General features: G+C 39.2%; 3 protein-coding genes across 4 annotated transcripts; 2 read left to right on the top strand and 1 right to left on the bottom strand.

Annotated features, from left to right (window-relative positions):
- The first annotated feature begins 20 nt into the window (after nucleotides 1–20).
- On the top strand, nucleotides 21–2,533 carry LOC146453047 (uncharacterized). Its single transcript, XM_085097089.1, has one exon. The coding sequence runs from the start codon at nucleotides 42–44 to the stop codon at nucleotides 648–650; it is 609 nt and encodes a 202-aa protein (XP_084953215.1). The 5' UTR covers nucleotides 21–41; the 3' UTR covers nucleotides 651–2,533.
- A 2,913-nt stretch (nucleotides 2,534–5,446) lies between these two features.
- LOC146453046 (mediator of RNA polymerase II transcription subunit 10-like) lies at nucleotides 5,447–8,573 on the top strand. Its single transcript, XM_085097029.1, has 4 exons — nucleotides 5,447–5,599; nucleotides 6,406–6,489; nucleotides 8,113–8,215; nucleotides 8,332–8,573. The coding sequence occupies exons 1-4, from the start codon at nucleotides 5,463–5,465 to the stop codon at nucleotides 8,425–8,427; spliced, it is 420 nt and encodes a 139-aa protein (XP_084953155.1). The 5' UTR covers nucleotides 5,447–5,462; the 3' UTR covers nucleotides 8,428–8,573.
- A 2,769-nt stretch (nucleotides 8,574–11,342) lies between these two features.
- On the bottom strand, nucleotides 11,343–16,335 carry LOC146453045 (PRELI domain containing protein 3B-like). Of its 2 annotated transcripts, XM_085097140.1 has the most exons (5): nucleotides 16,159–16,335; nucleotides 14,359–14,682; nucleotides 13,987–14,089; nucleotides 12,844–13,005; nucleotides 11,343–12,733 (listed from the first exon to the last, which is right to left on the bottom strand). In XM_085097140.1, the coding sequence occupies exons 1-5, from the start codon at nucleotides 16,188–16,190 to the stop codon at nucleotides 12,674–12,676; spliced, it is 681 nt and encodes a 226-aa protein (XP_084953266.1). In that variant the 5' UTR covers nucleotides 16,191–16,335; the 3' UTR covers nucleotides 11,343–12,673. The 2 variants fall into 2 exon arrangements, with proteins under 2 accessions (XP_084953266.1, XP_084953267.1); XM_085097141.1 differs by having other exon boundaries at nucleotides 11,343–13,005; nucleotides 16,159–16,334.
- Between the last annotated feature and the right edge of the window lie 80 nt (nucleotides 16,336–16,415).

The following is a 16,415-nucleotide window of genomic DNA, read 5'->3' as shown; positions in this document are numbered from 1 at the left end:
TTTTCCATCGATTTTGAACGTTTTGCGGCTGGAAGCGAACGATGCCTACCAAGCTATTTGTGGGAAATGTCTCGGAATCCTGCACAGAAGACGACTTAAAGCAAGCTTTCGAAAAATACGGTACCATTGTGGAGCATGCCATAAAAAGAAACTACGCATTTGTCCACTTTGAGAAGAAAGAAGATGCCGAAACCGCGATCAAAGAGCTCCACGAATCCGAGTTGAAAGGCAATGTTATAAGAGTATTACACTCAACCACTCCACACAAGACTGGAAGAACTGGTGGCGGTGGAGGCAGAGGACCTCCGTACTCCAGGGATCGCGACAGACCGGGATACTCTCGCGGGCCGCCGCCACCGCGCAGAGGTTACTATGAACGTGGTTACGGTCCCGAAGGAGGAAGCCGGTACCATCCGTACGACGATTACTATCGAGGGAGTTCATACCCTCAGTACAGCAGTCGAGGATCAGGCGGTCAGGGCTATGGCTATTATGGTTCTTACGATAATGACTATTATTCTAGGGACAATTACCCCGCTCGAAGCTACCCACCGCAATCTTCGAATCCTAGTTATGGGGATAGGTACAGCGGAAGGCCGGTCACATACCCTGATGTAAAGAGGCAGCCTTCATCCCAGTGGGACCGCTGATGTACGCACGCGACTTGATCTTTTTTAGTTCATCTTGAAGAGCAGACTTGACTTGAAGGCATCACATATGTATTTTTGTTTGGATTGTAGGATCTTTCAGTTGTTCACACAAGTGCCATTACAATGAGGGGAGTAAGACGAGTGGAATGTTTATCAAATGTACTTACTTAAACTTGCAACTTACAACATACAACTTAGGCCATATTTAAATTCACATTTCAGCTGCATCAAATGCAATCCAAGTTTCAGATCTCCACTCTCTGACTTGAGACTGTGAATGCATCCACCTGTCAAAGTAGAGTGTATAAAAACATTTGTGTGGTCATGGGTTGAGTTACTGTGCTTTCTGCTATTGTTTTCTTGGGCTTGGATTGTATTTGAAGTAACTGGATTAAATTACTCCTTCAACATGGTGAAGAAGTGAGATTTGGCACCCCTCAAGCTTGCTCATTAGCAGCTTTCACGTAATTGAGATGCCTCTGTAGCTTAGTTCCCTCTCCCTTGCTGGAGAATAGGGCTGGAAATATTCTTACCATTTCAGTCTGTCCTTGGCCAATACAGGCACGGTGCCCCAAGATACCTCTGTAGTTACCTTTATAAAGAATATCTGGAAAGAACCTTTTACAGTTGGCTTGAACACATGGCGTAATGTTATGCAAAGTCATGGGCATTAGTTGTAATAGTATGATTGAATTTATGTTGAGACGTTTAGCTCCTTCACACCAAAAAGTGCCCACTTTTGGTTTTAACAGTCAAGATTCAGAGTGAGTGAAAATAAATATCCGCTCCAGTGTCTGTAATAAGCATCAGTTTCAGTCAGCGATCAGTCATTTGTATAATGCCTTTTTATCTCTTCAAGTCTATTCATTTCTGTATTTAGGCAGTCTTCATTTGTTATTTCTAGGACTTCAGACCATTGTGTTTTCTTAGGTGTAAAGTGACCAATTATTCTTTGCACATTTTAGATTAAAAGTTGATTGTATAGAGACAAGGCACTCGTTCTTTTGTTTCAGCTGTTTTCATTGTAAATGCCTCGCACCAGTAAGCCACACTTCTAGTTTAAGGTTGTGTCCTGTATCCAGGGGAACCCAACATGGTTATTGTTTGGCTGATGAACTGAACATTTCACAGTCTGTTTAAATAACTCAAATGCATTATCTGACTGGGCTCTTTAATTAAGGACAGTGCCAACTATTGTTACTGTGCATACGTTCTGCGCATCTTGAGATACTCGGATTTCCCATGGGTGGTGCCTACTAAATTATAAAGGGATATTTTTGTGCAGTTTAAAACTATGCAGAGAAAGCAGAACTTAGCAAGTGCTCTTGGTATCCATAAAGAAAATTACGGGTAAGCATGCATTTTTCAGAGATGATAAAGCTTCAATTTGGAAAAAAAAACACCATACATTGCTTTGTATTTTACTGCTTTGCATAATTATCTCTAAAAATTGCGTGGTTCCTCCTAATTTTCTTTTTGGCTTTACATAGCCCTTGCTAAGCTTTTCCCGCATAGTCATAAACCGCTCAAAGATACTTCGGTATTAGTAGGCACCGTCCTTAAATGATCTTTTTTAGGCAGCAGCCTCAATTGTTCATTGGTTGTTTTAGTCAAATTTGAAGGCCGTGACACTTAACATATCACAGTCTTGATAAGGTTGACATGCTATTGTCTGTTAACAAATTGATGTGTATAAAACTATCACAAAAAGTTCCCATTCTTCTCACAGGCATAGCTTAGAGCTTCTTTTATTGTAATAATTATTGTCTTAAGCATTCAAGTAGTGTTGACAGTTTTGTGCAAGGTTCCATTTACATATCAAGATTGTGACCTTTTAACTGTGACATTTTATAACCTGTTAATAAAATGTTATTGTGCTGACACTGTGACAGAACGCTTGGTCTGGTCCTATTAGTGGTAGACCTAATCTCGTACCCAGATCTCCCACTGTCACATTTCGACATCCCCGAACCGACTGAGATCTGGGTACGAGATAAAAGTAGACCTTCACCTTTCAAAAGTTTAATTTTCACTGGACCCTTGTAACCTGCAGCTGCATGGTGTTTTTTTAGGACTGGGAACATTGTTCTGTTATTTATTCTTTTGTCCACTCAACCAACCACGTATATGTAAGATGTCGCAAACGGTGCAGGTCGCCCCTAATCTTGTACCCAGATCTCCCACATTTCAACATTACCGAACCGACTGATATCTGGTTATGAGATTAGGTCGCCCCCTATTAGCCAGTGGAGAGGCACCCTGGTTTTCCAGAGGTTTTCTTTCTTCTTCCTTCTCAAACAGTATTGAGCTCCAAAGAGGCAACAACAAAAGCAGAAAGAACACCTCTAAAACCAGCCTGATGGTAGGGGAGAGGTTCATTTGTATGGTAATGAGTTTAACCCTTTCCCTCCTGAGGGAAATGCCGAATTTTTCTAAATCGCTAACAGTGAACTGGGACACCACATGTAATATACCATTTAAAAGGTATTTTCTGGGGTATGCTATAAATCACACCAACAGAGATGGAGGAGGTCACATATTAGAGTGAGAAAAGTCCAAAACGAAAGAAGGAAAACATTGAAAATTTCCTAATCATTGTACATATTGGGTATCCCCCAAAACTATAGCTTAATGTACAGCTCTCAGTGATTGCTTGTTGTAAGGTATCAAATGGACCCTTAACATACAAAGGAAAAAGTTTGAGGGGTGGGAAATCGAGTGTCATATAAGAGGGGGGCATGATTTTATGCCTTCAATTTGTAGATCTTTCCATGATCTTTTGGTTGTGCAAATTTCACACAAATTGACCAAATACTGAGCTCATAATTGCATTGTGTGCCATATGGCAATCTTGGGCGGGAAAGGGTTAAAACAATGGGAAATAAAATTTAAACCTACACTTAACTTGGAAATCACACCTTTTTCCCACTCAGAGCCTACACGCCCAGGGAAGATGGTTGGTGGGAGGGGGGGGAGGGGTAGAGCCCACATTCCCTGGGAAGGGGTCAAGGGAGCCGGGCTTCTCAGGTCTATTAATGACAGGGAGGTACAAATGATGCTACCAGGTTGTTAAACCCAAATAAAACTCTGTAAAGTTAAAGTCCAACTGCCCAGAATGTAACAAAAAAAAAAATCTGGTGTCTGCATCAGCCCTGCAAAAATCTTTCTCACTAGAAAAGTGCACCAGAAAAATTGATTTCTTAACCTCCAAAAGTCCCGAATGGCTGATTTTAAACCCAAAAAAGGTTTTTGCTCCTCCATGCCACTAAATATATACCTGGGGCCTATAAACACCATTATTTTATTGTACATTTGTATGCTGTTTTTCTTGAGTAGCCGTTTTGTTCAATTTATAATTTGTAATAATATCTGCTTGGTATGGTATCGTAGGAGAATGGCCAGGCCAGAGGCCCGTTTCTCGAAAGTCCAGGTAACAAGTATGGTGCCCGATAAGTGTCTTTGGTGACGTAAGTTGCTTATTTGTATGCATTAATCGACAGTTTTGACTAATTTTCACATTTCCAAACCTGCAATGAGATCGGGGTATGAGATTAGCTGCTGTCTATAGTAGTGGCCTAGTAATCTACTTCATGGATTATATAATCACTAGGTTAATCTATTGATGATTATGAAATAAATTTACCATTTTTCATTATTTATTGTTATTATTATTATTATTATTATTATTATTATTATTATCTATTTTTTTTTTGTTTTGTTTTTGTTTGGCTTTGATAATAGTATCCTCCAATGGTAATATTTTTATCTGTACTCATGCATAAATTGTATAGGCAGCAGTCAGATATTGGTAATTTCTGTCAGGGAAGGAGAAGGGAGCTTCAGGCTATAAAAGTGACAGGTTTTCTTGACAATTTTTTTTTAAACAAACCCCTAAAAGGTACCAGAACAGACCAGAACGTAAGCCCCTCAGAGTGAGGACAAGCAACTGTATCACTCTCTGGCATTTCCCTTCTCTATCCCCCACCTCCCCTTTACTGAATGGGGAACCACTGTACAGGACAAACTACACGACAAACTCAATTTCTGAAGAAGAAGAATGACAACTATATTTTCATTCTGAAGACATGCATAGCATTAATTGTCTCATCACCTCTCCGAGATATGATTAGTCCCTATTATTCAAAGTTATAAATTTCAATTTATAAATATCACTTATTGTGTGGCACCTGTCGACCCCAGGACCCCTCTCAAATCTTAAGCTAGGTCTTCAGTAGCACAGCCTTTAGTATGAGTGTTTTTCTTCATCCTCAGTATCCTGGGGCAGGGTGGCAAGTTGAAACAAGAGTCAGTGAAAGTACAAATGGGGGAGTTTTTTTGTTTTTTGCAAAAGCAGTCATAGGATATCAGATGAAAATACCACACTGGGAGATAAAAGTGTGTTCTTTAATAGGGTACAAATTATATCGAAATCTATGTCATAAAGTAAGATAAACAGCGTTTTCTTTAACTGATAGTTGATAGCCATGGGATGATGGTCTAGGAGGAGAAATTCCTCAACATTTTGGATATGCTGGGTTCTCTGAGCTTGAGCTTGATTAAATTATATTTAAACCAAACTTTAGTGTCTTTTCATTCCAAAACACATAACGTGTTAATTGTTACCTTCTTTTTTGTTTCTCTCTTTACCTGTAATGACTGTAGCAGGCTTTTTTAACTTTGTCATCTAGCAACCCTCTCCTCCCCCCACCCCCGCCTCCACCTTGTCACCCCCCTTCCCCTCCATGGCCCCCACTCATGTACTGCAAGGAAATGCCCAGGATGCTCTGCGAGCTAACAACAAAAAATTCCAAGATGGTGGATGACAAGGTTCCTGAAAGGTTTGAGTTGTTGGGACAAACGATCGAGCAGTTTGTAGAAACAACACGACAGATAGGAATAATTGTGAGCGATTTTCAACCTGGAAGTCAGGGAGTTCTTAATCAGAAAATGTAAGTCAACATTCGTGTTATCAAGACATTGTTAACAAATTGATAAGCGCAGGTCATCGTGCGCAATATCCGCTTTCTTCAAGAACACTCGAGAAGAGCGAAAAATTGTTTTAATTGGTGGCAATTCGATAGAAAATGATATGCCAGCCTACCAACATCGTTCAATGTTTGTTGCTCAACCAATGCCCATTTATTAAATGTTGTGTCTTGTTGAATCGAACAGTTTCACTTCGGATGTCATCTAGACTCTAAAATGAATTGCTCGAGGTTTCGTTTTCTCGTTCACCGTGTTCAGAGGCACCCTGTCTTCTTCTGTTTTCCAACATCGTTTTCGGGCCTTTAAAGGGGATAAGCTTATCAATTATTGTGTATGCTGCCTAACATAGTTTAATCTGTTCAGAAAATTTTAGGCAACAGAATCGCATTTCTCAAATTCGCGAGCTGCTGTTGACTTTCCGAAAATGCGAGCTATCTTTCTGATCTTTCAGTGTTAACAGTATTTCATGGCCCTTCGAAACAAAATGGATTATTTTTCCCATTTTATAACAGTCTTAGTCTGTTTCTGACCAAAAACAAAGTTCCAATAATCCAAGCCAGTTTGCAAGATGTCTCTCAAATGTGTTTTTTCTTTTTTTAATTCCCCATATTAATTAAAAATTCAAAATCACTTGGCGTTTTTAATCAAAAAATGTTAACTAGTTTAAAGGGATAAATTCTTGCAGTAAAACAAAATAAAATGTTGGTCATCTCAGTCAGTAAATGTGATAGTGTTGTTGCCAACTGCATTCATCCTTTTGTTTTCTCAGAAATTCGATGATAGACAACATGAGAGAAATTGAAAAGTGTAAAGCTCATGTCCAAGATGTGGAGGTTCCCTTAGAAGTGTTCGAGTAAGTTTTAAGTAGTAAAATATTGAGTAATTTTGTGCAAACTTATGCCCTCTGGGCAAGCACATGCTAAAAGGGGTTAATTGAGCAACTTACCCCCTTTGGTATAATATCAGGTTATCGTTGTTTAGTGTTTCATTGCTTGTTTGGTTTCCCTAGAGTTTACAAGGTCAAGTTATTGCTAGTATATTTCTTCCCACCCACCCAACAAGGAAATGTAATTCATGCTGGTGGCAGAGAAGTTTATTAAACATTGTTGGTGTTGTGTTCTCGTATATAGTAGTGTGATTCTTAAGCTGGTGATACACTTGGCTATTTTATATGCTGATCGCCGCGATTGGCGAAAATTACCAGGTGTGCCCAGTGCAGCGATTGCGATTTTTCGCTGATCGCCGTAACCGGCAATATCTGGCATGTCAGATATCAGTAATTAAATTCGCCGGCATTCACCAAGTGCGCCCATTCCCGCGATTTTCTATGCTCACCGCTGTGAATTGCCATTGGTTATTTTATCACATGACTTCTCAAAATGGCGGATAGCAGTGAAAAGATGGAGCCTGGGAACAAGGTTGAAGTGCATATCGCCTTGATCGGCAAAAAAAAATCGCCAGGTGTGTCCACAATAATCGGTGGAAATTCGACACGATCAGCATATTAAATTGGCAGGTGCCTCGCCAGCTTTAATAAACTTCTTTCTGTGCCAAAAATTAACCATGTTTTCTATTCTCGGTTTTCACTGTCACGCCATTGAAAAAAAAAATCGAAACCATTCCATGAATGAAGTCAAGAAATTGACATTGTATAGAGGATAAATAAATAAGGCGTCTGTCCAAGTGTCAGGTCTGTGCAGCATTCCGTACTCGAGTTATTTGACAAAATGTTCCACATAAATTTATGGAGCTCAGTATGGAGACGCCATGTTTGTGTCCCTCTGAGGGGCACAAACATGGCGGCCGGAAATACGAAAAAACATCTGGAGTTCACTTTTGCCAGAAAAGATGTTTGTTTGCCCTTGTGAATTTTCGAATGTTTAGTTAAATATTTCTCGTCAAACTTAAATTGTTTAGAATGCTGAAAATCACCCAAAGAGTCATTTTAAGATACGGAAAAGCTCTGTCACGGCCGTCCTCCTTATGTCACGCACGATGGAAACTCGGAAATTGAAACTGTTCTATTTTCAAAAGGAACAGCACGACATCGAGCTAAGAAATTGTGAACAGACATATTTTTAGGTAATCTTTCCTTGAATGAAGGAAAAATTTTGTAGGCCTCCCAGTTTTGAATTCTAGAATTTGGTGACGTCACGTGAAAACCGAGAATTTGTTGGGGATGAGCTTTGGAAGTGCTTTGAAATGGGACATTATATAATATTGCTTGGTGTCTCAGGAAAACACTGGTGAGATTCCACAGTTCAACAGTACCAAAAAATAATGTCTCTAGCCTACATGTATCTGTGGTTTTGTTCATTTTTTTTTCCTTACAAATAATTTATTATTTATGGTAGATCAAAATCCTAGAATGCATGATAAACCTAATGGTAGACACCAAGAGGTAAACATTTTGTGGTTTCACTGTTTCTCACAAAATGACCTGAGATGTGTATTCAATTATTTTGCTTGTTTGCAGGTATATTGATCAGGGTAGAAACCCTCAGCTGTATACAAAAGATTGCCTAGAGAAAGCACTTGAGAAAAACCAACAAGTCAATGGAAAAATAGATGCCTACAAGGTGTGTAGAAATTCTTCATTATTTGCCTTAGGGTAATGCTCAGTAGAAAATTCTTGGTTTGACCTCAGCACTTAAACTAATCATACTTTTTACTTGCTTCTGTTTTTGCTTTTTAGAATTTCAAGTCACACTTGGTACAGGAACTTTCAAAGCCTTTTGCAAAAGAAATTGAAGAATATCAGAAGATAAAAGAAAGGCAGTCAAAGACGTAGCAATGGCCCAGATTTTTTGCTGCCATAACAATCTAGCTTTGTTCATATGTACATATTAAATGTTTCATGTCATATCGTTGAATGTAAATCAAGTTAGTAGCAATATTTCTCTGAACAACGTAAATAAAGACAAATTAATCAAGCAGACTGTAAATGTGCAGTATTTTTGCGATGAGGAGCAGGTATTGCATTGTGAATTTCTGAAACCAGTAGATTTCTGATACCCTTGAGTAGTCCCATTTTGCTTGGCAGTGTAACAGGCCTTTTGCAACAGCTGGTCATGTGACTATTTTTCCCTAAACATACAAGCAATCTGCCCTCAACCCCTGCAAGTTGGAGAGGTTGGTTACACAAGATCAGATAAAACCAAGGTAAAAGTAATACAGAGTTCTCTCTATCTTGGAGAAATCTTTGTTTGCAGCATGTTTCATTTGAGCTTCTCAACTCAGGGTTCGGCTTACCTGCAAGCAAGTCCTAAGGGGGCAATTTACCTAAATTTGAATGAAATTTAAAGAGGTTTTAAGAAGGGATAGAAGAAAGAAAATGATTTTTGGAACACCAACAGAGAGTTGATACCCACGCAAGAGCACCCCGGGTTGTTAGTGGACTAACTTGGTATCCGTCTATTAATTATTAAATACAAATTCTTATTTTAAAACTTCACTAAATCTTCAATATTTCTTATTTCTCTTAATTTAACGAATCCTTCTAAAAAAAATACTCCTCCCAAATATATCCAAAAATCACCCAAAAATTTACAAAATACCACACAACACAGGTTCACGGGATAATGATAGAGTTTTTGGATTGCTTGAAACGTGAATGAGAAATTGCCATTAAAGCCATGTCAAGTGGCAGAAAAATGGCGTTTAGGTGAATTGCCCCCTTAACTAGAGGTCAGGGTTAACCATAGTGGGCAGTCAACTAGGTATTCTTCATAAGCATTTTTTACAGTATTTTTCACAACAGCCAGCCCCCAAACCCTACAAGGTCAAGGTTGAGTTTGATATTAACTCTTTTGGTGCTTTATTTGTCAACAATGGCAGCCAACTATACCAAAAGTGCCAACTAGCAGTTTGTGCTCCATGCTTAATTTGTCGGTTTCTTCAAGCTTATTATCATAGAAATCTTAAAATTCAGAATAAATAATGGGAAGAGATAGTTTATCAAGCAAGGTCCAACACTTTTCCATATACGAACCTCCCTTTGCGACCACCTCTCATTAGCCACCACTTTTCCAAAATACAAAAAGTTTTTAAGTCAAATCACTATAGATGGAACCTCCTGTAGGCGACCACCTCTCGTAAGCGACCACTTTCAGAGGTGATTGTTTAAAATTTTCAGAAAGTTTTTAACCTCCCATAGGCGACCGCTTGACACACAATCTGCCGTTTCTCTCACGGGCAGAAATTGTAAAATGTGTTGCTGTAACATATTGGCCCACATCATTACAGCGGATGCCGTTTTGAAATCTCACAGCCGGAGCTACCGGAAGTATCTCCCGAAATAGCTTAGCGTTGAAACAATTGATAACATACACATGCACTATAGTGTACACCGAAATAAACTTTAATCAGGTTGAATCCCTTGTAGGAAAGAAACTTTCTTATCTTGTCAATCGCATGCTATACATGCATGACCGGTGATGACTCTCTCAACCTTGTATTAGTCAACAGAAAAATTGTGGCGATAAAGAACGACAACTGGATTATGTAACAAACAAACAAACAAACAAGAAAGTTGTAGATGTTTTAAGCTTGAAATTTAACATTACAAAAATGCCGTTTACTGTTTGCTCTTACATCAGGCAGTCTAAAGAAAAGTTATAATATTACTTTGGGTTTCGATAATTTAGAACCCCCTATGGTCTGGCCTCTGGTAAGCGACCACCTCCCGTAAGCGACCACATATCCCTGACATTATGGGTGGTCGCTTACAGGAGGTTCGACTGTACACAAGACACACACTAGCTTATGATGTCAAGGTTCTTTGGTGGATAGACGTTGAATTACATTATGTTTTGTTGCCATTTTTCACTTTTTTTACCCATATCCACCTTTTCTCTGTTTTGCCAGTCCAAGACAGGAGCAGAGATGGCACAGTGATGAGAGCACTCGCCTTTCACCAATGTGGCCTGGGTTTGATTCCCAGACTTGTCGTTATATCATTCTCATCCCCAGTGCCCCCTGTCCCTCTTAGCAGGCGGGGCCTTCACCAAGTCCAGCCTCCGGCAGTTAAGAGGGCCAGGTGGCTCTGGGGACAGTGGGCATCAGATGTGATAAGTTTGTTATTGGTTCTTGTCCTTGCTCCGAGAAGTTTTCGTCAGGGTTCTCCGGTTTTCTCCTCTCATCGAAAACCAACATTTCCAAATTCCAATTCGATCCAGAATCTGAGGGCCACAGGTTTGTTAGTTGTAACAGACTTTTGTCACTCTCATTAACCAAAGTTGAATTGATTTGACTCCACTCTCAAACACAAATACTGTTGACTGCATCTAAGGGTGACCATGTGACAAAAAAAACATCTCATTATGTATGACACATGGCATGTTTTGTCACCCATTATTTGAAGTTTGACTGGCCAAAAGAAGCTCTCACCCAACACCTTTGGTGTGCAATTAAGTTGTTTGTGACCAAAATGTGAACAAAACTGTCGTCGCCAAGAAAAAAATCTTCTTAGTGTGCAAATAAATTTCACTTAGAAGAATTCACATTTGTAAAACAAACTCACTCCCAGTAGCAGTTACAAGTGCACAAGTTTGCCCAACACTAATGCAAATTCAATAGTCAGATGACAAAACATACCATGTTTCACCCCCGTTAGATCAAGTTTTTGCTCACATGGTCACGTTTAGATGTAACTGACAGTACTCATTACTTGCTTGCCCAAACAGTAGATAAAAACAAACCAATCACTAACCAAACTTAAACAAGTTTGATTTATTTTTCACCTTTTTTCTTTATTAACTTAGTACCCTTTGAAGCCCAGCCAACATATAACTTCTCCTGACGACATCATTGCTTTCAGATCAAAAATTTTTTGACTCGCATTAAATAAAGTCCCAACAAATATTTAAGAGAATGAGGACTTATACAAGTTTGAAAATGGTGACAGGGAGTCATTGAAACGTCAGTCGACATTATTATCGCTGATTTTTATTTTAAATCATTTATCAGAAACCTCCATTATTAGAATGATCACTTGATATATTTAAATGTTGATGTTTTACCAATTTTCCATGTTGATGCAAGCCTTAAAGGGATTCCTGATCATAGAAGATGTTTTCAACAGAATAATTCCTTGAAAATGTTAAATAGATGTGAAAGCACTTGTTTCATGTTACAGAACCCCGTAACAGAAAGCAAGCGGAAACTGAGGTCTTTCAGAGGATGAAGTGCAAGTTCGGTGCAGTAAATTGGTCAAAAACAGATCTGTCCACAACTCAACAATTACCCCCCTAAACAAGAAGAGGTCAAAGATGGCAAACTAATAACAATACTCTGCCGTCTTGGTTGTAACAAATAAATAACAAATCCTGGGATAATTTAAGGCATGCTGTGCTAACATTTGACAGGGCAGATTGCCAGAGGATTGTTCTTTTATTAAAGTCTCCTTGGAGACAATATGACAGTGCTTTAGTCTATGGCACAGTCTTTTCTACATTAATCTTCTGCAACACAGTGAATGCGATGTTCTCCACCACTTGAGATGTGTTCATACCCGTTTCCACCATGCACTGAGGTCATTTGACATAATTTCTTGAACAGCAGCTATCACAATCAAATCCTCAACAGTAAAGATGCAAGCATACCATAAACTTGACTTGCTTCCACAACATTTTACCACTGACATAAGTTAACACCAGTGACATGAGATAATGTGATACTTCTCTCAGATGCAAGTGTTTTGCAGTGTTAAGCCCACCTATCACAATAACATTTGAAGTGCACAGTACACAAGACTCATTCCACCACTTCTTGATGTTCACCAGCTTCATCTTGAATAACGCATTGGCAGTTCTCTCTGATGCAGACAATCAGGAGACTGCCAATCTTTCACAACAGAAGAGTATGTTGTATAAGATTCCTGGTACATCTTGCAGCTCACACCACTGACCAGCATAGACATTTCACCGGATGTTAATAGTTCTCTTTGAGGCCAGCAATGGAACAAATGCCAATCCTTCATGGCAAACATTCATAGCTGTTGAGGAGTATGGTGTATAACTCCTGCAGAGTCTTGTTGTTCACATCAATGCACAACTTGAATGCGCCTGACACTGTTCGATACATGACAACACATCCCACTAGAAATGAACAACCACGAATAATTTAATACATGCCTACAGTAACGCAAAGGTCAGCTGGAAATTTCTGCAGATGAACCTTCACAAAAGGCCTGCGGAAACAAACTAGCCTGTTCAAGTCCTTGTTTGGCTTGTTCAAGTTCTGTGTTTAGCCTGCTTGTCGCTTGCTCAAATTCAGAGTTCAGTCTGCTTGTAGCTTGCTCAATATTTGTTGCTAAGTCTTGAACCTCTCTGTTTATTTTGCCAATAACCATTTCCATGGCTTGCCTACCCTGCAATGAAAGAACATTTAAGGACATGTTATTTTTAGCACAGTTGATTGGTCAGAATTTTAACACTAGTACAGTCTATTATTTGTAGAAACATGGTGATGTAGTGGTTATCAGGTCAGACTTTCACCAGATTGGAGGGTCAGTGGTTCAAAGCTAGGTTGGTCTTGGCATTGTTGTGTCATTTCCTTAGAAAAGAAACTTTGCTCCACCTTACCTCTCACTAACCAGGTGTACAAATGGAAACCGGGGAAAATGCCGAGGTAACCCTGTGATGGACTGTAGTAGTACTCCTAGTTGCTTCCTGCTACAGAAACTAGGATACTGTCGATGACTGGTCATGTGGGCCACCTAGCCCTTATATGCAACTTCATCCACTGCATAATTTATACAATCTATTCTTACTCTCATTGGCTTACTATAGAATAAATAAATAATTATTATTTATTTATTCTATGCCCGGACATTCACAACTACTTACATTGCATGCATTTCTACTAAACTTCCTGCTACAAAATGGTAGACAGCTGCAACAGAGGGAGAGACATGGTAGATTTCTGCCTGTTACCCTATTTCAGGCAGTTATGACTTACCATTTATACACCTGGGTGGAGATGCAAGAATGAGGATATTTTAGGATATTGCTGGGTAACCAGTGAGCCAAAGAATGCAAACCAAACACAACAAGACCAAACTCAGATTCTTTGAATCTGACATTCATTGACTTTACAATAAAACTACCATGCCCTGCCTGTCATAACCAAGAGGTAATCTACTGTTGTCAACACTGTCATTACATTTTGAGCCACCAAGTTGCATTGAGCTTTGTAGCTATAACAAAGCTCTGCTTGGTCAGTAAAATAAGCCCACTGCAATCTAATTACCCATAACATCAACTCAGCCGCAACAAGTGCTACAGGTTATGGGCAATTTTTTAATCACAGCTCTGATTATAACCAAGGTTGACTGCACAATATCACATACCTTTGACGCATTACTAGCCATTGTGTTCTTGATCAGGCTTTCACAATAGTCTTTAAAACTGATTCCAAATACTTTGATTACAGCATCTTGAGTAAGTGTGGTCCTAGAACAATCAAGTTTCACAAAATGGTCAATAAATTATTATTTCCTAGTTTCTTCGTGTAGAATCTTTATGCAACTATGAAGAACCAAACAAATAAATTTTTTCCTGCTAGAAACAAAAGCTGAAAAGTGGTATGATTAGAGCAAATTAAGCTGCAGTGGTATAAAGGCAGCATTCTTCTGGAGCAAGGTAGAACATGGTAAATTTTCTTCAATAAAATTGCTATGATATTGCAGTTCACAATTAGTTCAGGGCCTTTCATTACTCACTTGTCATCATCCTCGTGTTGACAGTAAGTCACTCTTTCTTCCACATCCACCCAGCCTGATAGTGTAACATTCCGACTTCCCATTGTCATGGTTTTCTCTTGCGGATCAACCACGGAGTGTTCATATGCATAGCAAAGGTTACTAACTCCAATCATGTTACAGACCCATGAGGGCAGGAAGCCCTCAGAGCCAACTAGTCTTGTGGTGTGTAGCCTTCCCTGTTCATCGACATGCCGATCCAAAACATCCATGGTCTTGACATTTGGATTAAGATCATTTGGATACTTTCTCCATACTGCTTGTGTGACTCGCTCCCAGCAGTGACTGAAATATTGCAGACAAAAACATTAAGGTAACTATTGGGAGATTGGAGATTTCAAAAATATAAATACATGCAGCCTAGCTTATACCACATGTCACTCATTTTCCCCAGGTAAAATCAGTTTAACACTCTAGTGGCTGTGTTATCACAGTTCTAAAAGATCTACATTGCCTTGAAAAGCCAGAGTCACTCTCTTGTTTAGCACTTCTTTGTGGTCTTTCAACAACTGCATCCATCAATAAAATGATGGATGCCTTGAATACTCCTACTTTTTTGAAGACACCAAATCAGTGATAACCTGTCAAAATGTTATCTCACATTTAGTCAAGAAATCTCACTAAATAAAGAGAAATCTTGGTGGAGATGAGATGATTTCTTTGGCATCATTCGCAAATCATTAGTTCAACTGAGTTCAACTCACAAACTAATGGTAAAAGCAACCTGATTGATGCACAAACTGGGAAAAAAATCATGTGCTTACTCTGCCAGAGCAAAAGACAAACCCAGTTCAAATTTCCCAACCCTCCCTGGCCATGGTCAAATGCCCAGGGTATGTCGGGAGGGGGGATGCAATCCTTGCTCCTCGTTATTGACTTCCATTTCAGCTCGATTCTCTGTTCACACTACTCAAAAAAGTGTCACGAAAACCTATCCGATATTTGACAATTCACTTTCAAGACCGAAGCATCGCAGCATCGCTGCTCTGGCACAAAAATCGATCCAAAATTAGTGTTTTGTGTGTGAACGAAAGCCCTATCCGATATGTTTTGGTGCCAGCACACGAGCTATCCGGTATAGCGTAGACATAGTGTTATAAAGTTGGCAGAAAACTGATATCATATATCATACAATATGTCTCGTGTGCACGTATTAGTTCCAAATGGAACAAAAGCTGTGTCGGGGATGCGTGGCAAAGTTATATAATTAAGTCCATGAGCTTATAAGCGTAGAAGCGGAGTAAGTAGGACGTATAGTGCCCTCCGATATCGATGCTTACGTAGGCCCACCAGATATCAATCCCTTTCTCTTTTGGAATAATAAAGAACAATAAATGAAATCATTTGGCAAAGTTAGCACAGGCTACCTTACGTCTAATTCTAAGAAGAGCCAGTGTTGAAAGATCACTTAGTTAAAAGTTTCATTAAGAGCTACTAGTATACAGGACAACCTACTGCAAGCATTAAAGCTGCAGTCTTGCGTAACACTGTACTGTAGAAATATAGTTTCAAATCGAAAGAAAGGTTTTCACGTCAAAAAGAAAGGTTTTCAAATTAAATCATCCTCAAAATTGCATCGACAAAGTTGACTAGCTATTACAAAAACAATACTGATCTACATTATAACTCCCGTCGACAAGTGAAGCCATTTACAAGCGCCGGCTTCACGTGTCGATCGATACTGCATGAAGACAGTGAAGGCTGCTAAATACTTTCTAGGTTAAAAGTAAAATAACAACTGCTAAGGATAAAACTACTTACTTGAAAATGTGCTCTGAGGACCAAAACTTCATAATTACGACAATTTGTTTCAGATTAGACCTTAACGTTAGTACAAACAGACGTAAATTTCTGCAGTTTCCATGAAGATACCCACTATAAATCCATAGTTTCTGAGATGAGCAAAGTCCAAATTCTTACGCAACCGTACGTGGCGTCTGATTGGTCTAAACGGCTCCAATTATGCAATTAGGACATGCGCATGACGCAATAAAAATGGCGGGGATTTTTTCAAACCC

The sequence above is a fragment of the Pavona decussata genome, unplaced genomic scaffold (assembly GCF_977016875.1).
Source record: "Pavona decussata unplaced genomic scaffold, jaPavDecu1.1 SCAFFOLD_353, whole genome shotgun sequence".
NCBI lineage: Eukaryota > Metazoa > Cnidaria > Anthozoa > Scleractinia > Agariciidae > Pavona > Pavona decussata.
The sequence above is the reverse complement of the archived record's forward strand: the minus strand, read 5'-3'. Positions and strand labels throughout refer to the sequence as shown.